A 22,214-nucleotide genomic window follows, 5' to 3' on the forward strand; every position below is an offset into this window, starting at 1 on the left:
ATCACAGCTCTTTCGGCGCTTTTCCACTGGCACGCGGGAACCAAGTCGTACCCGAGCTCTTCCGTTCAGCTGTTCTATAAGTGCGCTTTAAAATTGGAGGTTGGAAGTTTTCAAGATCTGAGTTAGCAGGTGCATCAATACTTATAATGAATAATATATAGAGTATGCCCCTTTTCCTTCATATAATTCATGCATATTACCATCAGTACCAATTTCGCCGTGAATTTAGACCAATCAGATGGTGGTGATGCAATCAGCTCATTTTGGTCATGCTTGTGGCCCTGTTAGTAAGCAAGGCCGTGTCAGTGTGAGTACGTAAAACAATGGAAAAGCGCCAGTTCGCGGTAAGGCTCGGGTACGGCTCGGTTCCAGGTGGCAGTGGAAAAGCATCATTTGTGTGGTGTTTGCATGTTCTACCATTGTTGTGTGGGTCTCCTCCCACAATCCAAAGATCTGCAGTTGGGAAAATTAGCATCCCACGCCCACAACCCTGACCCGCAAAAGCAGTTTGAAGGTTAATTACAGTTAATAGCTTTGGGTATGAATAATGCTTGTTTTTCCTCAAACAAGGTATTAGAATAGAATAGAATAGAATATTCCTTTAATGTCCATCAAATTTACGTCAGATGGAAATTCATCTTTAACAGTGACGTAAGCACACAATACAGACAAGACTATACACAATAAACATATACTGTATCAATACAACTAAATATAAATAAAATATGTTAAAATCATTGCATTACGGGAGGAGATACCATTTACAGTTGAAACGACAGTATTTATAGTGGGAGTTAAATGTGATTCCATATCTTTTGTGTACCAGGCCAAAACGTTTCAGAGAGTAAAAGCAAGAAGAAGGAGCGAATGCTGAAGCAGCCACACAAACCACGCCAGTGGTGCGTCTTTGATCACTTGTGGGGAGACTTTGCAGTTGTTGTGATTCACGTTGTTTAGCTCTCTGACTCCAGATTCAGGACGTGCTTCTTGACCGCACTGAAGGTGGGGAGGCATTAGCTGTCTCTGTAATAGATATGACCCCCACACACCTCTGCCAAGAAGTGCTGGATAAATGCCATTTGGCACAGATAGCTCCCTGATGTCTGAAATGATTATATATCTGCGTTATATAACCCAGATATATGATCTAAAAGCTGGTGAGAATTTGCATTAATTTAATATGTCCAAAGAGTTCAAACCTGAACTAGTCATTTGCTAAGATGATGATGATGATGATATTATTATTATTATTTTAAAAATATTATTACACAAATGCACCACTCATATAATAATAATAATAAGATAGGATTATGATTATAATTTTTTATAAAAAAAAAACTTTTTTAAGGCTTTATTTGCTACATACACTATTATACACTGGCATCACTATGCAGTAAAATGCCTTCATGATCATCTTCATCCATCATTACCAATTTAACCAGTCAGTAACGCATTAGATGTCATATTATTAGGGTGACCACCTAATCCATGTTAGGGGCTATTTCAGGTTTTACAAACTACTTTAAAACTGAAAGGCTCCCATGTTTGACTAAGTAATTCAGTTCTTCTTGTGCTTTTACTGTTTTGTTTCTTTGATTGAAAGACTCATCCAGCTGTTTCACATTAACATCAGTGACACATGATTGCATGAGTGCATGATTATGGGAGACTGACCAATCAGCACACAGCAAGAGCTCAGTGCTAAAGGGAAATCCATAGCTTTTTAACTGAGATGGTAGTTTACAAATCCTATCCTAGCTCACAGTTCACATGGATTAGTGCTCACCCTACATATTGATTGATTGATTGATTGATGAAACCCTTTATTGCTGTTGCAATACACCTTGTCACTAGTCACAAGTACCAGCGAAATATTGGCCATCAACCCGACCATACATATACAACACACGTAGGGGGTAGACAGGTCAGGAAGACAGGGGACTATAGGAAAACTCAGAGAAACAAGATTATGCGAGGAGAGTGGAGGTGAATAAAAAAAACAGCCCCCAGACTGTACTCCAGTAGGGAGTACAATATAGGAACAGAGAAAAAAAACACCTCAGCAATAAGCACATAGTCACCACAGCTCACAACACCAAAGTCGAGACTTGCAACAGGGGTGGGGAATGGGGAAGTGGAGGTAGTCCAGCATAGACAAACAGCCATCCATTCCTGCAGCCAGACGGCGCTGTACAAGGACCCGCAATTAATGATGTTAATTGCCAACTTCCTTCATGGAGAATCTAGATAAATCAAATTAGCATTCGCACTAATTATGGATTTTTTTTTTCTCCAAAAATAAGACATGTGGCGATCATTAAGACTACTGCCTACTGGTGATAAATTTGTTGGTCAGCCCTGTGAATATTCCAGCCCTAAACACTCACTTCATCCAAACCCACCTAATCTATTTTTCTAAAAGAAATATATAATACTGCAGCACATCTTAGGTGTTGTGTTTATAAGGCACTCAAACATGAAGCGCGAATCGTTAATCGTGACAGCATACTGTACATACTCATGCTGTAAGATCCCACTGTACTGTGCAGTATAACCAATGAAGAGTCCTTACACCTTTTATTGACTTCTTGGTGACTTACCTGATTACAGATAATGGATATATAAATGCTACCATGTAACTGTATTTCTATTTATTTGTCACTATATACTGCAGTCATTTTCCACAAGCGCTCATCCAGTGCATACCATTGTTGTGTGGGTCTCCCCAAACACGACTGTCCTCGGAGGCTCAAGGCGCAAGATAGGAGTCTGTCAGAGGGGGTGTATTCACTGCAGACGTGGCTTGGATTGAAGGGGGAAGCCCCCCTCCAGGGCTGAGGGTGAACATCGAGCCCCCGCTCTGGGCCTTCTCCCCCCGTTTCCTCCTTATAATCTGCTTTCTTCCTGGCATCCAGAAAGCATGTAACCGGATGACCTGGCTCCTCTGAAATGCCCAGTGTGTGACTCACCAGACAGAGGCTAGGGGCTGTATACACTAAAGCATCCCAGGCCCAATCGCACGACAGCGCGTCTCCTCTGTAATCCTGAGGAACGTACACTGGAGCAACAGGTTGAGTCTCTGCGTGCACTGGATGACTTTCTGCAAAGCACTGAGACCTGTGCCCAGGATGACACATTTCATCACTTATGCTTTCCCTGGCTTTGTGACCTGAGAGAGGCAATCAACCCCTGTGACCTGAATGGAATTAGGGGCTGCATGGTGGTTATTTCAATGAAAAAGAATGTAAATCTGCAGTTGGTATGTACATGGATGGATGGATGGATGGATGGATATATGATCAGCTGATTTAAAATGTCTGTCCTGGACTCAAAGGGACAGTCTTCTATTGTCCTTTTTACTTTTAGTTTATTAAAAAAAAAGAACAAAAACCAAAGTTTTGACACATTTTCCTTTTTCTCGGCAAGGACTGAACATCTATCTGATACTCTTGCCATTGAGCTTACCGCACTTTCCACTGTTTACGTAGGTATAACAGTAACAAATGCCCTGTTTGTGTCCTTTAGCACTTTAACATGTACAGGAATAGTACAGTACAGACATGGAAGAACAGTACAGACAAGTTCACAGTTAACGGTGAATCCTATTTTTTCTGGGAGTTTTATTGTTGACCTACCAGGAAGCTACTTAGAGGAAATATTCTGCTGTTTCTGCTCAATAAAATATCATTACTGCAGTTCTGCTGTTTACGGACCGATACTTGCCGGTCTGATACCATGCAGTTGTCCTGTTGTAGAAGCTGCAACCGAGGATGGGTGGGGGCTGCTGCATCAGAGCGTTTACAGTGGGTGTAGCAGCCTTTCCCTGCCAGGAATCTCTTTCATTATTTGACCATGTCCCTCTTTAGTAAAGTCTTTTTATGGCCCCTGAGTATTTCAAGGTACTATCAAATATTACATGGTAACACAGACTCTTTATAGAAGAGTACACGAATTATAAATATGCATTCCCACACAAAGTTTAGTCTACTGGCTATAACTGTCAGAGAACAATGTTTACCAACTTTCCCCGAAATAATATTTCATTATCCATAGACAAAAATGTCAGATTCATTTGAATATTTCATACTGTTTTTATTTACAGCTTTGTTTGTTTGTTTTAGTTATAAATTACAAGTGCTGAATATGCAGAAGTATAAGGATGCATAGAATGTGTATAGAAATAGTTATGTAAACTGCTCCAGAGTTCCAAAACCTGATACCTCAAGTTATGGTGCTTTGAAAACAAGTTTATAAAAGAAGGAATCACTGGTACATGATATGAAGTCCCTTGATGACTGCTTAGACTGCATCGCATGGACCTCCGTAAATCAAACAAAAGCATTGCCTGTTTCTGAATTATCTATAATGGAACATTCCTTAGATACAGGACTCTCTCATTTATTGCCAAAGAAACAAGAACCCAGCTGAAAAACAAGAATTCCTTTAAAGAATATTATGCCCTGTTTTACTGATGCTTTGAGTTTGTGATCTCAGGCAAAGACTTAAATCACCCTCTGTGTTGATTGAATTATTTTATGGGTAACAAGGCAGAGGACACATTTTTAAGCACAAATGATATTGTGGTCAAATAAAAATGATAACGATGGATAATTTTAATATGGTTTTAAAAACTCTAGCTAAGACAGTCTAATATAGAAACACATTTTCAACGGATGAGAATGTAATTAAGTCTTATTAGTCGCTATAATTGTGGAGACAGATTTATGGGTGGGACAGAGTTTTTCATTCATTTATTTAAGATGTTTGTAGAATAAAACATTGAAAAAATGTCCTTGGCATTTAACAGAAGCAATGAATGTCAAATCAATTCCATACAAAAAAATTACATAGTGTCCAAAATTATAAAAACAGTGATTATAAAAAATAATATATCATTGGCACTGAATTCAGCATCATGAAACAATTTACATGTGTTAGAGACATAATGCACAGATATGAAACTTTAACTACAAGGAACACAACACAGAGATTACTCTATTGTTTTGAATCAAATAACATTAAATGCTTACAAATAACATCTCTCCAGTCTTATTTTACAGAATTTTAGGAAAATCCACAGCACTGATCATTACATGAAATGGTGAAGTGCTGCTTTATATCTATATGTATTACTTGACCAAGAAATTACACCCACTTATACATGGAGTTGAAAAGCAGATGGCTTTATGAGATTAATAACAGCAGCAGGTAATTTAAGTACCATAAAAAGCTAGTCCACGAGGTGCAGCTGGAAGTGTTGTCACTGCCCACCTACAGTGCTCGAAACTAAAAACCCAACAGGAAGCTCCTCTCTGCATGATCCAAAAAGCAGCAATGAGATGTGACACCGTGGCTGGGACCGCAGAGCCAAGGAAGGAGTGTGACTTAAGAATACTCACTGGTAACTTTATGCGTGCTGGTTCAGACCCTCAGCAAGATCATAAGAGTCACTCTGCCAGCCACGAGATTTGAACCAGCACCTTACTGCCACAGGTACGGAGATCGAACTTAGGAGGCCACACACCACCCTGGTTCAGGAGAAACCCTCAAACGTCCAGGTAGACTTTGCATCTTCTCACCACGTTTCCACGCTACATCCTTCCCTCACGCCCTGTACTTCCCGAGACTCCCTGTGACTCTGGTCTGGATAATAACGCATAATAATCAACCTAAATTCACCATTTTCTTCCAGGTTCTGCATGTTGGGTAATTTTTTTTGGCAATACTACTGTTTAGCAATACTACTGTTGTGCAATACTACTGTTTAGCATCAGATTGATACTCTGCACATTCTACGTTATTGAGTGATGAAAGCTCAATATGAAGTTCTAGTATGGTAAGGAGTTACAACATTAATATATGGAAAGTGTTACCTACCCATGATAATCTTAAACATATTTAAAGAGAAAACTTAAAAAAAAACATACTTATGACCACACATATTAACTATTTTGCTGGATTACTATAAGGTATGCTCATTTAACACAGTGTTGTAGCAACTCTATACATAACAACAGTTAAACGTTTATATATAAAATCAGATTACTAGTCTGTGATCTTTCAGTGGTTAACTGCTAACTATTTTAATGGGTCTTTCGGTCCTAATTTATTAAACCAGTACAGTTTAATTTAGTTTATTATTACTCATTGTATATATTTAATTAATTAATTGCTATTTGATAACATTTAGCAAACCGTACAACTGCATCTGTGAAGAATGGGAATAGCTAAAATTCTCAGCCTAAAATTAATCAAATTACTCTTTCGTTTTCTTCCCATAGCTGGGTAAAATGAATCCAACAGACAATAGTGCCACTTGCTGTGAAAACCGAGGAAGACAACCGCAGTTTTTGCAGCTGATGCACAGCGGTGACGTAGTGTTTCTGAAATCCCGGTTGTAAAATATATATTTTTTTATGGTTTTATGGCGTGAATATAACGAAATTGTGAAATAATGAAATCTCATAAACACTTTTTAGAGCTGAGGAAAGCTTTTAGAATAGTCGCTATTCCAGAATATTATTCCTGCACCTATAATGTAATAGCCTACTAGCTAGCCTATATATGTAGCCCACCCGTCTCGTCCAGCCCGCAAATACAGGTTAGGCGCAGCTCTAATTGTGCGGATTTCCTGTTGATTCCCGTTTTAATGTAGTTAAATACCTCCAACCCCAAGGCACTAATAGTCAGAAACAGATGAAACACTGGAAACAAACAAAAAAGTTTTACACAAAAAGCAGATTAAGTTGTTTGGGGTAGGATTTCCGTAAGATACCTGCTTTTTTCTTGATCTGCTATCTGGTGGGGACAGTTGTCTACACAAGATAGCAAAATTAGATACCACTAGACAGAAGCACCCGTATCCCCCAACACACACACACACACACACACACACAGAAATCGTAGGTTTAAACTTTCACTAAACCCCTCCCATTGCAGTTAAACACGATCGCTATATATAACACGTGTGATATAATTGCTAGTTTACTAGTCACTCATTATAAGTCGATTTACCTTTTATTAAGTTACCGTTTGGTTGTATTTGTCATTATTTTGTCATCAGAGCGTCTAGTGTACAGTATATATATATTTCGCAGTATTCCCATCTGCAGACTGAGACACCACCCGCCTATAGCTCAGCGTAGCCCTTTCATTAGCATAATGAGATCGTAGTATTTAGTAGTATTTTGCTAGAGCTGCCTGCGTGCTCATCGGAAACAGCAACAGAAATCGTAAAATGCATTAGTCAAAAGCAGCCATTGATCTGCGTGTGAAATTTACTGGGTGCCTAATGGGATCGCCGGTTTGGGATGACTTAGAGCAGTTTTTTATATATACAATAATTTCTTGATGCTTGACTCCTGACGTGGTCCCTCCCCCTGAGTCTGTGGGGAAGGAGGACTTCTCCTCTTACTCAATGCCTGCTTTCGGGATCAGTCTGACCCTCAACGTGCAACTTTCACAAGGTGAGCACCGCAAGTCCTTATAATAAACCTAGCCATCTCATTTCGGGTTAAAGGAGGATATCTTTAAACAGACAAAACTGTACATTGCCTTTTTTTTTTTGCTGTAATGTGTTGATGTGTTGGGAAAACGGCGTAGCTAATATCCTAAAGGTTTTAAATGCCAAATAACTAACTGAACAGAGTTGTTCACAACTCAATATTCATTTAAAAAACACATTTTTTTAAAAAAAAATCACACTGTATTCCGTTTTCCGTCAGCTTTTATTAAACTTGACTAAGGAAATAATTTCTAAGGCTATTACATACTACTATACCCTACGTTTTAAATTATGTTTATGTTAAATACTCGTGTTTATGTTAATGCGCTTCTGGTGTATAGTAGAACTGGCTGTAGCCTTTTTCGGAATACTGTAGGTGTAGTTAGGGTATTTTCAAAAAATTTCACTGCTGGGACCCATTTAATTTGATTTTCTTGTTTTTTTGGGTGGGGGGGGGGGTTGTGTGGCTCTTTATAATTAACGTTTACTTCCATACACATGACGTTAATCAATATGTGCGCAAAAAGAATACTGTCATTGCGATTTCAACAACATGTGTACTTTATTTGTCTGTCTTTACTGCAGCATAGTCTACCACAGTGCAATGAAAAAGGATCTGATGTTTTATCTGGTCGTTTTTGTAAACTAATCATTATTCATTATTAGTATAACTTAGCACTTGTTTCTGCGGTGTGTTTGTGTGGATACTCCATGAATTATGGGACTGTCCAGCGCCGCAGGAGCCCGAAAGTGTAGCTGCGAGTGAAAAGGCTGCTTGTAGTACCTACATAGTGACAAAATGTTCCTTAGGTCTGGGGCAAATGGGCTTGGTGAGCGCTAACATAAGGCCCGCTTCTATACAGTTGAAAGGGCACAGGAGGAAACAGCTGGCTAAATAAATATTGGCGGTAAAGCTTGTGTTATGGCATAAATTAATAATGCACTTCTTTATTTACCTCATGAATGAACCGTTTTGTGGACTTAAGTGAGTTAAGTTTGCCATCTACTGGTTTGAAGCAGGACCTAAAAATACTTATGAAGTCTGCCGCTAAAAATCTGACTGGGATGCCGATTTGTGATCTTAGTTATGCCAAATCTGACGTAAAGTGGAAGGGTAATATGTGGTTGATCAGATCTGGTGCTCTTTTGAATGTAATTTAAGGGTTCCGTCTTTGAGATCTGTGAATGTAGGGCATTGTGCACTACACCTTGAGAAATATAATGGTACATTCAGTCCCGTATGAATCATTAAACAATTTATATACTGTGAATGAGAGAGAATTTGTGCAAGTACTCTGTATAAATGGGTGTTTATTACTTGGGCTGGCCTCCTTCGAGAACTGTTATGTCCCATTCTATAATCCGCATAAATATGTGTCTGGTCTGTTGTTTTACATATATAATATATATTCTTTGTAAGCCAGCTAACTTTATTAGTTTTCCATGATGCCAATAATAAAATAGCTCCAGTATTTAACAAATTTATTCATTTTTATTGTAAATACTTATTTTAATAAGTTGTTTTTCATTTCCACTGTAGAATCGTGTGTAATATCTTCAGTGTAGCGTGTTGGATACCAGCCACAGCTCTGTATGGTTGCAGTTTGCACATCGTCCCGAAGTTGGCATGGATTTCCTTTGGAAATCCTCTACTGTGCCCTTTGAAGGATGCAGGTGTCTGTCCCCTCAGGGCTGTCGCCATGCCCTCTGCTTTCTGGGATGGTCTTCAGGCTTGTTATATACCGGCACTGGATGAATGGATGACAAAATTATAACTTTTTTTCTCTTTTTTTGTAGGTAGGTAGGTAGTGTTTCCTCAGAGCAGCTCTGGATGTGCAGAATCTGTGTGTTCTCCTCTCTGTATGTGTTCGTTTGCCCTAAGTGCTGCCATTGGGTTGTGTAACTTTAAATTGCCCATAGTGAGTGATTGTTTGAGTTAATGTTAGCACCCCCCCCCCCCCCCTACAAAATGGCATCCTGCCCGTTTGGTTGTTTTTTTTTTTGTTTTTTTTTGGGGGGGGGGGGGGGTACATTGTAGATGATCACGAGCCCAATTACTGAAGATGTAATTGGAATCATTAGATGTTTTTCTTTTTTCCTTGCAGTGCCATATGGATGAATGGAACGTGATGCTTAAAGGGATTAGAAACCATACTGAATGTCATGATTCACCAGTTCCTGTCATTAGACCAAAGCCTATGTGCCACCACTTTGTGCCAACGACAGGCCTTCCTCAGGATGTGTGAACGGGTGGGAGAAGTAGGGGGTAGCCATATGATGAGGGAGGAACACACCCTACGTAAGGGGCTATCACTGCCTGGGAACATCTCCAACTTGTGCTTTCTAAGATGCTTTGTCCTGAGGTTTATTGGATTATGCTGATAATGCCTAGATGTTCTAGTGTGAGTGTGAAGGATTTCTTTACTTGGTATGACTCTACAGGGCTATAGTGTACAACCTAATCTTGAGTGTTATTTAATTTGCTGACAAATCAGGGCAGCATTTACATTTCTTTAGTTAGCAGACCCTGTTGTCCACTATCTGGGAGATTTCATTATTGAGCTACAATGATAGCTGAGATAGTATTCTTTTTCATCCTGATGGCAGTTCTTCATGGTGGAAGGATTTTGGTGCAGTGGCTGAGGAATATAATGGAATCTAAACACCTTCTTCCATTGATCAACTTGTCACTGCATGGCTAAAATGCTTATTGTTCAAGGTGTGTGAGGGATATTTCTGCAGTTTTGCAGCAGTTCACTATGAAGAGCACTCTAAATGTGTCCTGTGCTGAAGTCAAGTGAGATTGTGCCTCCTGACAAAGAATACAGCTCACTTTTTGGCTGTTTTATCAATCTGTTGGGACAACAACTGAATGTAATGGACCCTCATGAAATGATGTTAGAGTTTTTATCATGTTCAACTAATATCCTGTCAAGATACTGTCCATGGTGACTGTAGTGCTCAAGGGCTATTCAGTTAGTTGAAATGGAATTAGTTTTTGAAAACCGGCTTCAAAGCAGAAAGTCGGACGTTACCATTGGTCAGTGGCAAGGGGGCTGGCGATGGAGGCGGTATAAGAGAAGGCTCGGGGGATGGTTTGGTCCGTCCTATGATTAGGAACCAGGCGGTTAGCCAGTCAAAACTGCCCAATTACAGAGCGGTGAGTTCACCGTGCACGGGCACACTGAGGCCTCTTTGTGAGGGCCAAGGTGGTGTGAGGGTGACGGTGAAGCCCATGGAGCTGGCTTCAATGAGCACTGTGTGGATGGACTGGAGTGAACCCACTTCTTGCACCAGTGGGAAAATATCTCCAACTCGGCCTTCAAATGCCAAGCTCAAAAGCTTTCAAACCGGGCTCCAATGAATACCTTGTCTTGATTGAAAGCAAGTGGCACTCTGTTTGGTTTCAGCTGCCATGCCCAGATCAGTGTCCCATCATTTCAGTCGCAGGTTGCACTCAGATATGTTAAGCTAAGCATGAACCGGAATGTGAAAGCGGTAGAGCTTCAGAATGGGCTCCGCCCTCATACAAGTAGCGTAAATCCACCGCTATGTTTCCATGCTTACTGCTTGTCTAAACAGAATGTAAGCCTGCTCACTAATGTGGCAGTTCCTCTGCTTCAGGAAAGGGGCTCTCTGTTTCAGTCATAAGAACATCCTTGTGTTCCAGGTATTTGATTATGCAGTGAGCTGTCTTTTTTTGTATTTTTTACAATTAATCGCAAAAGCAAGGTTTTGTAGTGCAACTGAATAAAAGCAAATAAATTTATATTAATTTATAATTCATTTTATAACATGTTTTCTAAGGAGGCAGGTTAAGACTCTTATGCACGTGATTGTAAGGTTGCTGATTCAAATCCCATCGCTGGCAGAGCGATGTCACAATTGGGCCCTTGAGTAAGGTCCTTAACCCCAATTGCTCCAGGGATACTGGCTGACTCTTCTCTCTGGAATGTACGCTTTAATGGAAAGGGCAGGACCGGACTGGGCAGGGCTGGGCAGGACAGGCCAGGACTGGACCGGACAGGGCAGGACTGGACAGGACAGGGCAGGACCGGACAGGACAGGGCAGGACAGGGCAGGACCGGACAGGACAGGGCAGGACCGGACAGGACAGAGTAGGACAAGATAGGACAGGACAGAAGATGCTCTCAGGAAATAGGCTGCATAGAGTCCTTATTGTCATTAGGCTGATTAATAATGGCTGTCATGTTACAACCAGATTACAACTGACAGCACGTCATTTTAGGCACATGCAATGCAGTGCATGTAGCTATTAAATTAATTTATTCTGTAAGTCCAGACACCAGAATTTCCTTTTATGGTATACTGAACCTGTAGTGCATTGCATTTTTAAATGTATCCGAATGAATTAAATAGCTTAAAAAGTAAATCCGATAGCATTTAAATGGTCTAATGTCTAATTGTGATAATGAAAAATGTAAAATAGAGTGGGACTAGAATTAGACAGGGTTAATATATCTCTACATTACTGAACACAGGGGTGTATGGAAAACAGGAAATTTCACAGCTAATTTTATATTATTAAGTGCAAATGCCTCGTGCAAGAATGCAAGTGTTCTTTCTTTTTTTTCCCTCCTGGCACACATGCAGTGCACATGTTAAGCAAGACACGCGTGTAACTGGATCCCTGGAGTAGCCCCACCTTAATGGTGGAGACGTGATGTTCTGGGGCCTCAGTTTGCACTGCCAAGGGACCGTGTGCTAATGTGCACGCTGCTGATGTCATCCTATAAACACGTGGATGGGCCACAAATGCCAAAGCATGACGGACTATAGCTGTGTGCCGTGCGTTCCTGCGCTGCCTTGGCGTGGCAACGTAAACGAGGTACCGGTGGCAGGAATCAAGGTACGCTTACGGTGGCTGTGTGCAACACGCTGTGCTCTGCTGGTGTAAATGCCCGTGGGCCTTAATTGGCGAGAAATTAACACAATCGCATTGTTAATCATCCTGAAGTCCAGCTAGAGTCCAGCTCCTTTTAAAGAGCGAGCCGCGATTGTTCATTTCTCGGGGTACATGAGCTGCCAGAAAACTGTCAGGCGTGCGCAGTGAAAAACAATGTAGTATCTGTTCGGCCTGGTGCTCTGCTGAGCCCATTTTGAATTCTCTCCAGCCTTTAGCACAAGTGTGAACACTTACCTCTTGTGAAAGGCATTGTTCTCTGCGATGCTTTTTGTTTCAGGTGTAATGACGGTGATGGCAGCGGGGGCTGTGTTTTGTGTGTTTCAGTGGGGAGCCGTATGGGGGCATCCCGCTCCCTGACACCCCCAGGGCTGGGGCCTGCATTCTGCCCCTCTTCGCTGTGCATTTTCCTCCTGTGGTCTAAAGGCTCGCATTTGGATCACTCAGTGTTCAGGCAGTACCCTGAATGGCTAACTTATGGACAACCTGTACTTAGGAATGCACTTCTATACAGATATTAAAGCTTCAGCTTAAATGCAATGCTAAAAACGAACTCACGCACAACGCTGTGATGAACGTGGAAATATTGCACGGCTTCAGTAACTCAATAATTAATATTATTATGTATTGTATTATGTTTAAGATGTTTTAGTGTATTCTGACGTGTTCAAGTATTTTACGTACATAAAAAGCTAAATTATATATTGTATACTAAGCATTTTTCTGACACTAAATTCGACTTAAGCATAGACTTAAGGAATGGATCCCGTTCGTAACCTGGGGTCTGCCTGCAGTGTGTGATTATAAGTATGTGCTCATGTCTGCCCTGCAACTATGTTGTGATGACTAGATATATGCACATCCGAGGGAATGCTCTGCAAATTTCGTAGTGCAAAAAAATATGCAATGACAATAAAGTCATTCTATTCTATTCTATTCTATTCTATTCTATTCTATTCTATTCTATTCTATATGGCATCCTATCTAACATGTTCCTCTGCCCTGTAACCTTTGCTGCCTGGGATAATCCCTCTAAGGTGGATGGATGATTAAATGATTAGTACTTCATGAGAAATACTCCTTTCTACGTGAGTATATTATGTGATGGAATAGTGATACTGCATTCATACCCATGAGGAAATGGGGGGTGTCTGTTTCACCTACCCCATCTTGCTCTCCGTGGGGCACACAGACACACGGGTGAGAGGGTCTCAGTACGTGGGTCAGCCAGCATCCCCAGAGCAATCAGCAGTTAGGGGCCTGACTAGGGGCCACCCTGGATGGGATGGACGGCAGCCCATCACAGGGCACATACTGTTAGGCTCTGAACTGGCAGCTTTCCACCATGGCTGCACCACAGGTCAAATGCCCCCTTTATTAACCAATCACATAGCTGCGACGTCCTTAAATTCATATTCAACAGTCTGTATCAGCCTGACCTGTATGCTGTTACTGAGTTTGTCTCTCTTCCAGGTCTGTTTTTAGGCTTCAGGCCAGCGCCTGTTCAGCTGCATTGCAGGTTAACCTCCTTAATGTCTGCCCAGATTATCCCCGTTCCTCTGCACATCAGAAATCTCTCCTTACTTCTGTAATTCCCTGCAAGCTGTTACCAGCTTATGTTCCTGTTCATTGCAGCTGGTATTTCTGTCAGCTTAGGCAGTGACTAATAAGCGTCTGTCATCTTCTGGGCATTTTTGGCTGGTGTCCATGTGTCTGATTGATGCAAAATACAAGCTTTTACATTGGAATTTAATATTTGTATCGATTTCCCCTCTTGTGATGGTCCAAGGGTGATAACTGAGACTTGCTGAAATTTTGCAGCAGCATAAGCGGGGTCGTAGGGTTTCTGGACCCTAATATTTCCTTGCATCATTACTTTTGATTCGTGATTGTTTATCGGTTTTGCATAAATGAACTGGGATTTGTTCACTATGGATTGAACTTATATCAAAGTGTTGCCAGAATCCAGGTAGATCAGGGGTCTCCAACTCCGGTCCTGGAGAGCTACCGTCCAGTAGGTTTTCTATCCTACCCGGCTTCTGATGAGCCACATCTGTTCTCAGGTAAATACCAGGGCCAGGTGTGGCTCATCAGAAGCCAAGTGGGACAGAAAACCTACTGGATAGTAGCTCTCCAGGACCAGAGTTGGAGACCCCTGAGGTAGACAGTCTTCTTGAATGATCAGGAAACAATTTTTTGCTCATATCTTCCTCACTGATTTCTTAGGCTGGTAGACAGTTACAGTAACTACTCTGGAACATTCACACGAGAATTTGAAGCACAAATGTCGCATGCATCTTTTATGGGCGGAGTGTTTATTTTCTCGAGCCATTGGAGTTGCTTTGTAACCAAGCGCTAGAGACACAGTGTCTTAGGATCCTGTGTATCTCAGAGGATTGAGCTAAATTGTGGGAGTGAAAAAGACCAAATTACTGGACTAATTGTAATACAGAGAAACACTACAGTGGACCATTACAGAAAAAATTAATGTTTGTCAAATATCCGAAGACAAAATGTATATCTATACACCAGGTCTGCCCTAACCCTCCTCCTGAGGGCCTGAGTATCTGTATCAGGTGTGTAAAATTAGGGCTGTAGCTAGGCTCTGTAGGGTGGTAGGAGCAGGGTTGGGCAGACCTGCCATATATACCTACCTGTAAACTGATGGATTTTGCAGATCTAGGTGAATACTTAATGTGGATTTTAGTATTATGGGTAATTAAATGGAAAGTTATGATGTTGATTTTTTTACTCATCTATCCATCTTGTAACTGCTTTACCTGGTCAGGATCTCAATCAGCTTAGGACAAAATGCTAGAGGACACCCTGGATGGGATGGATGGCACACAGGGCTGACACGCCCCCCCAAGCAGTCATAATGTACAGGCAAATTAGAGACACCAGATGCACTAACTGCATGTTTGCAAACCGTTGTAACCAGAGGAAACCAGCCCAACGCAGGGAGAGCATGCACACACTGTATCTTATCCGCAAATGGGCCGGTGTGTATGCAGGTTTTTAGGATAACCTTTAGGTCAGCAATTTCCAACCCAGGTGTGAGGACTCTTCAGCCAATCAGTCCTCTAATTAGTAGCAGTGAAAACCCGCACACAGACCGGCCCATTCTGGATAAGACCCCCAACCCTGGAGGTCCGAGACAACGGTGCTGCCCACCCAACCGCCATGGCACCTGATGTGGAGTTTGACATCCTTAAAAATGTCTCACTAGGGCACTTAATTGTCACCCCCACTGAATGATTCCCATGAAGCAGCAGGGATAGGGATGGTCATGTTTGACGTTTCCTTTTACTGTAACATAAAATAGCAGGTTTGCTTTCAAGACCTGATTTATTGCCTAAAATGTATCCACCGTCTATCCGTTCTCCATAGCAACTTATCCCGGGTTGGGTTTTGGTGAGGTCATCACCTAACCTAGGAAGTACTGGAAACAAACACGGGAGTATGCTGGCTGGGATGCCGGTCTATTGCATAGCACCCACACCCTGACACACTAAGGGAAATCCAAAGATTTCACCTGACAGCATGTTTTTGACCTGTGGAAGGAAGAACGCGGAATACTGACAGATCACATGTGCCTTACCCTGTGAATGCGAGGCCACTTCTGCAGCAGTAGTACACGCTACTGAAATATCAGTTTATAATTGTTTGTAAAACTGTCAGTTAAAATAGTCCCAAATCAATACCAGCAGTGGGTTGCGCCAGCTTATCGTTCGATCATAAGGTTGAGTGTCAAGCGTACCTGGAATCATATGAAAAATTAGCTAGTTTGAAACTCGTGCCTCGTTCTTTGTTGTACTACAGAGTTTTGTGTAACTGCACAATACTTCCATCAGCCTAAAAATAGTTCTGTATTAATGCATTTTAATGTTTTATTAAACATGTTGATATAAAAACCTGTGTGACTTCTTACTCATAAATAAGCAGTCATTCCTATCAGCATAATTTTCCTTGGTTTTCAAAGTGCAAGCACCCGTCTGTTGATGGTTTCTATCGTAATTTGACGGACCTACTGCTTCCAGTGACCAGACGTTCTATCCTTATAGGGGCTATATTTTTAACATCACATTGGAACGTTATTCAATGCCAATTTAAATTATTTTCTTCTGAAAAATGAACTGTGACCATTCCATTATTATTATTTTTTTTGTTCGTTAGCCATGGTATAAGTGGGATAAACCAATTCGGGCTGCTTCACATCAAGTTGTCATTGATTATTTTCATAAACCCCAAATGGCAGAGGTTTTAAAAATGCGAATTTTAACCTTGCTGCCTTTGGAATATCTGCACAGATCCTAACCCTAACCCACAATAAGTAGGGCAGGTTAACTCAAGATACAAAATCTCTTAAGCCTTAAACAAGTGAATCTATTGTTCCTTCAAATAAGACACAGGTACATGACATTTAATACGGTTTTACATTCTGTTATGGAAAATCTTGGCTGGATAAAACAGCTGTTTCTCATTTAGGTATTTCTTAGTGTGCTTATTTATTTAGCCGGGATTTTAAGAGATACAGTTGCATTGTATTCAATTTTAACATGCATGTTTTGGTTTATAATGCCTTAAATGTAGATGTACTTATTTTTTTATTTGGATCATGGAAAAGTGGAAAAATACCAACAGTATTACTTCTTGGAAGTATTTGTTGGGCACAGCATTAAGCAATAATTTTATTAAACGTTTATAATTCTGAGGTTCCTGCAAGGGCTTTGTGAGCTATTTCCAAATGTTCCACATAATCATTTAAATCCAGAACCATCTACCTTTAATACATACGGATCAGTTTACACATAAAATACACCGTGTTTACTTTATTCAAAATGGAAGCACAAAGGTATTTTCAGGCCTCCTATGTTCATTTTTACAACCCTTACAAGGTCTTTAATGTTTTTTTTTTCTCCAAGCTGGGACCTTGGACATCTGCTTGACCAATCTAGCCTGGTTCCAGCCAGAGCATCTTCACAACCTCAGTCGCTTTGTCTCTGAAGATTGAGCAGGAAATGATAGTTCAATGCTCACTTCTTCCGTAACAAAGAATAAAGATTTACACGAGTCAAACTGAAGTGAAAGGGGATGACAGTAAGAAAGGGGGAAACAAATTGATAGTACTCACTCCCACAGTTTCAGATTCAAAACAACAGACTTGCATGCCAGGAGTGACAAAGTAACGCAGCCTCTTGTGAAATTAGGGCTGAGTTCAATGGCTTTGATGCCAAAGAAGCAAGAGCTCGGGCCAAATCTGAAGGAGGTGACGTGTCATTTTCTTACAGAATGTTGCTATCACACACGAAGCAATACAAGAAGAATGGCTCATCTACCTGTTTTTGTTATTCTGTGACCGTCTGTGTTGCCATAGCACTGCTACACTTTATTGGAGAATGATGGAAGTTCAGCAAATACGAGGTCACAGGTCAAAATGATCATGGAGTCTGTCAGTGTTAGCTAAGGGATGGTAAAGACTTTTTTCTTTGTTTTTTGTTTTTTTTTGTTCTGCCCTTCCCTTACACAAGAGTAAGGATCCATGGTGACCTTACCGAACAGCAGAGCTGCCTGGGGTTTCAGTGAATTCTGTGCCGTCTCACAGTAAGCATGGCTAATATGAGCTGATCTCCAGGACAGATTTTCTTAAAAGAACCACAGTGCTGTAAATATTGCAGCAATACATTGCTTTGGAGAAAAGGACCCAAGTCCAGACTGATAATATTCCTAACATTATTATGCATTACAATAGCATACACTAGCGAAGTTATTTTTCAAGTATGTAGTTTTGAAGCAATTATACTAAAGACATTGGAATCTGTTTATATCTGTTGTCATAAAACACATTTATTTATTTATTGGTACTGGGCTGTAGCATTTTAAGGACAGGGCTGATTTAAAATACTTAACAGGCTTTCAAAATAAATAAATAAAAAGGTTTAAAGCCTCGACTATATCCCATTCAGGGATTTTGCTGTGTCTAGCTAGGCTGACCTTTGGGTATAGCCTCAGCAGGCCTGTACCATATGATGCATCGAAATGTTGATAACGACAGCGAACAGTTGTGCTTGTGGCTGATCCGTAATAAGTGCAGATCTCAGTTGTAACATGATAGCCACAGTGAACAGTTGTGCTTGTGGCTGATCCGTAATAAGTGCCGATCTCAGTTGTTACATGATAGCCACAGTGAACAGCTGTGCTTGTGGCTGATCCGTAATAAGTGCAGATCTCAGTTATTACAGGATAGCCACAGCGAACAGCTGTGCTTGTGGCTGATCCGTAATAAGTGCAGATCTCAGTTATTACATGATAGCCACAGCGAACTGCTGTGCTTGTGGCTGATCCGTAATAAGTGCAGATCTCAGTTATTACATGATAGCCACAGTGAACAGCTGAGCTTGTGGCTGATCCGTAATAAGTGCAGATCTCAGTTATTACATCGTGCTTATGTGTCAGGTGACCTCGATGTCAAGCGGTCGATGCATGCGTCCCGTCAGACTCATCGATATCCTGTTCAAGCAAATTCATTGACTGTTTACTTTAGCCATCTCTGAAGTTCTGACCTAATTTAATAAGAATTATTTGTGTTAAACAAACAACGTTTTGTCATTATGTTGGAATAACTGACAAAATCACAGACAGCCAGCTTGCTCAATCTTCTCCACTGTGACTCCTAAAGATTTGGTGTGTGTGTGTGGCTCTGTGGGATAGGATACTGTTCCTTTGATCAGAAGGTCGCTGGGGCAAATCCCAGACTCTGCAGAATGATTTCACCATTGGGCCCTTGAGCAAGGCTCTTATCCCTGGTTTCTCCAGGGGCTGGCTAATTCTGCTTTCTCAACTGCATGTCACTTTGGATGAAAGGGTCTGCTAAACATATATGTAACCCTATTAGCTGTTTTTACATTTGCTGGACCTCCTGAAGTGCATAAGCCACTATCTATGAAAATGTTTGCTTGCAAACTGATTTCTTCATTAGTTCCAATAAAACTTGTCCTTCTCACTTTTTAAATAGAAAAAAATAGCTCTGGAACAAAACGTGCAAAGTCAGTGTTTTGTGTCCTAGGTGGATTGCGTCCCCCCCCCAGGTGTCAGTGGGAGTGGCCTGTTGACCTGACATGGCAAATTGGGAATTGTTTATGGCTTGTTTTGTCGCTAAGAGCATCTGGCAGCTGTTTGGCACCAGTTGAGGAGTTACATCTCCCTCAACAGATTTTCAAGGAGCTGCAGCTGCTCCTGTACTTAAAAAACACAGGACGTGTGAATACGTTCAGTTCCTTTTACCTATTTCCCCTCGCAGGAAGTTCGGGCTGCAGGAAGCTTGGCGTTTCAGGTGTGCGTGAGCAACTGTAGTGTGCGAAGACGGAGCGCTAACGGCCTACCTCTGCAGCGCGTTTTACACAGCAGCCCTGCCGTTAACCCCTTAAGTCCTCAAGGTGATAACATTGCAGTTACACTGCAGAACCATTTTATGTACTAATAGCTTGCACCATTTGAGAAATGCCAGTGAACTACAGCACCTTATTCCCTAAGCGTCTAACTTGATGGAGGACTCCTGTTTGACAAAGACTTGTTATAGCTGCCTTCAATGGGCGGGGGGGGGGGGGGGGGGGCAGAATATAAACTCCTACAGCAGTAACAGCTGCCATAAAGTAACCCTGGGGGAGGCAGATTTTTAATGCTGCTAATCTGTGCAGTCACCTCCCGGTCCCTCTGCCTAATGTTGCATGTCAGAGTGTTGATAAAAGGGCTGAGACTGCATCGCTCCAGCTGCATGGGAACCAGCATGCGGCAACCCCCCTCCCCCCCCATAACCCCCCCCCCCCTCCCCGTCCCACCCTGGACTTGCTGCTCCCCTTTGCAGAAGCTGCATCAGTTTTTGGGGAGATTCTGTCTCTCTCAAGAGGGAAAGGCGCCTCTCCTTGTCTTATCGGGAGTTGGGATCTCCCTGTTCACGTAATAAGCATTTGTAGGCTTGAGGGAGAGAGAGAGAGAGAGAGAGAGAGGGAGGCAGGACAAGGGCTACTCTGCAGCGCCCGCCAATGTGCTGACTGCAGAAGCATTACCTGGCACACTGTGCCAGTGCGTCAGCATTCTGCTCAGAAATGAATGAAAAATCAATCAGTGCAACTGCAGCGCTAAGCTCCCAGATCCAAGTCCAGCCTAGTTTGTGCATGGCCCTCCACACGCCTCCCGAACCCGGCGTGAACACTTCTTAAGATGGTAAGTTGCTCGTTTTTGCCCGTAAATGGATGCTGGTTTGAAAGAGGGGGGGGGAGGAACGGAAGGGATGATGCCTTATTTGGGACACGGTGTGCTGTGAGGTGCACTGTACAAAGTTTGCCTGGCTTTTAAAAGTGGCCCGAGGGTGCGTGTCATTACTTTATCAGTATGACTATCATCATTTAGGGTTTCAGAGCGTCTGGCCCCCGAGGCTGTATCTGGGCCAGTAGCACGTCAGTTCAGATACCCGGCAAACGGCGCGATGCCACTGATAAGCACCGCGCCGCTATTTCCAGCAGCGTTCAGCTTTCTGGGCCATTTCTCCAGGTCTTTCCTGTCTGTGTTGAAGCGTCGCACTGACACTGAAGGACATTGACAGAACTGCATCACTTTCCGGTTGGTACAAGGAGGCTGCTGCAGATTATAAATGTCAGGATGTGCGGGGGTGGGGGTTCATTTGGGGTGGGGGGGGGGAGCACGTAGGTGTTGCTGTAGTAAATTGTGCCCCATATGGACATCATACACGACGTGGTCTGGTCCCCCTGGGGGGCTGTATACTTTTAATGAGGGCATTCTGTGGAGCCAAAACCGCACAGTCAAAATTCTTTTATCAACCCCCCCTTTTTTGTCTTTAGTGAACAGGTCCCCTGGTGCTATAACAATGAACCCATTGCTGCTCTTTGCCTTCATTTCCCTGGGCCTGGCCGAAAGCGTCGACCACACAAACAGCGACAGTGAGCAGTACAAGACCATCTACGTCTCAGGTAGGAGAAGGTGGACAGTGACAGGCTGCAGCTGCAGGTGGAACCAGTCTGTGGCATCTGTCACTCCAGGTCTCCCTGCTTCATGTCATCCTGCCACTCGACTACAGTTGTGGGCTGATAAGTTTCGGGTCGCGATTCCTTGACCCTGTATAATCTCTTTGGCTTTCTTCCTGTTAAAAGGCAAGACTGTCCATCTGCGTGTAAGGCATCCTACGGGCCGCGTGTTCAGTCGATTAGTGTTTAGTGATAAAACCACAACTTGAATGATTCATGAGTCTTGCACATCTGTGGTATCACATCCATGGCCTCAGACTTAATTGTCAAAATTAACACTTTATCTGCTGCCTTAAACTTCCTGGCTTTTTCACCTCAGAAAAGCGTTTACATTGGTTCTCACAAGCAGTGTCATACATCATCGAGGGAGATTTTGAATGACAAGGTGAATCCAATGCTGATCACATGATTATCTTGGTTCTGTTCCATGTCCTGATGGGCTTTGTTTGTGTATGTGTGTCACTCTTGACTGACATGCTCTCTTTGAGAGAGAAAATGTAATGTTAGCCTGGCAGAATGCGTGCTTATGTTCGTTCTGCATTTTTGGAACCTCAATATCCTCCTAAGACCCATTTAATTTTTTTTCAAATTTATTTTTATTTTTAATTTCACAGCATGTTCTCCTTAGTGTACAACAGGAATAAATATGTTTCCTTACATCAGTGAAAAGATAGATGCGAAAATAAAATGTCCACTACAATGGACATAAATGAATGGGTGGGGTCTCAGGAGGTTACATCAAGCT

General features: G+C 42.0%; 1 protein-coding gene across 5 annotated transcripts in view; it reads left to right on the forward strand.

Moving 5' to 3' along the window:
- The first annotated feature begins 5,428 nt into the window (after window positions 1–5,428).
- hapln1b (hyaluronan and proteoglycan link protein 1b) overlaps window positions 5,429–22,214 on the forward strand; it is a 34,714-nt gene continuing 17,928 nt past the window's right edge. The window contains exons 1-3 of one of the 5 annotated variants that reach the window (XM_023843576.2): window positions 7,446–7,466; window positions 19,729–19,864; window positions 21,287–21,415. In XM_023843576.2, coding sequence (XP_023699344.1) covers window positions 21,313–21,415 — 103 coding nt within the window. In that variant the 5' untranslated portion in view covers window positions 7,446–7,466; window positions 19,729–19,864; window positions 21,287–21,312. Of the gene's footprint in view, window positions 5,559–7,031; window positions 7,467–19,728; window positions 19,865–20,399; window positions 20,652–20,978; window positions 21,048–21,286; window positions 21,416–22,214 lie in introns of those variants that run through there. The other 4 variants (XM_023843594.2, XM_023843584.2, XM_023843558.2 and 1 more) reach the window with 4 other exon arrangements.

Source organism: Paramormyrops kingsleyae, chromosome 7, assembly GCF_048594095.1.
Source record: "Paramormyrops kingsleyae isolate MSU_618 chromosome 7, PKINGS_0.4, whole genome shotgun sequence".
Classification (NCBI taxonomy): domain Eukaryota; kingdom Metazoa; phylum Chordata; class Actinopteri; order Osteoglossiformes; family Mormyridae; genus Paramormyrops; species Paramormyrops kingsleyae.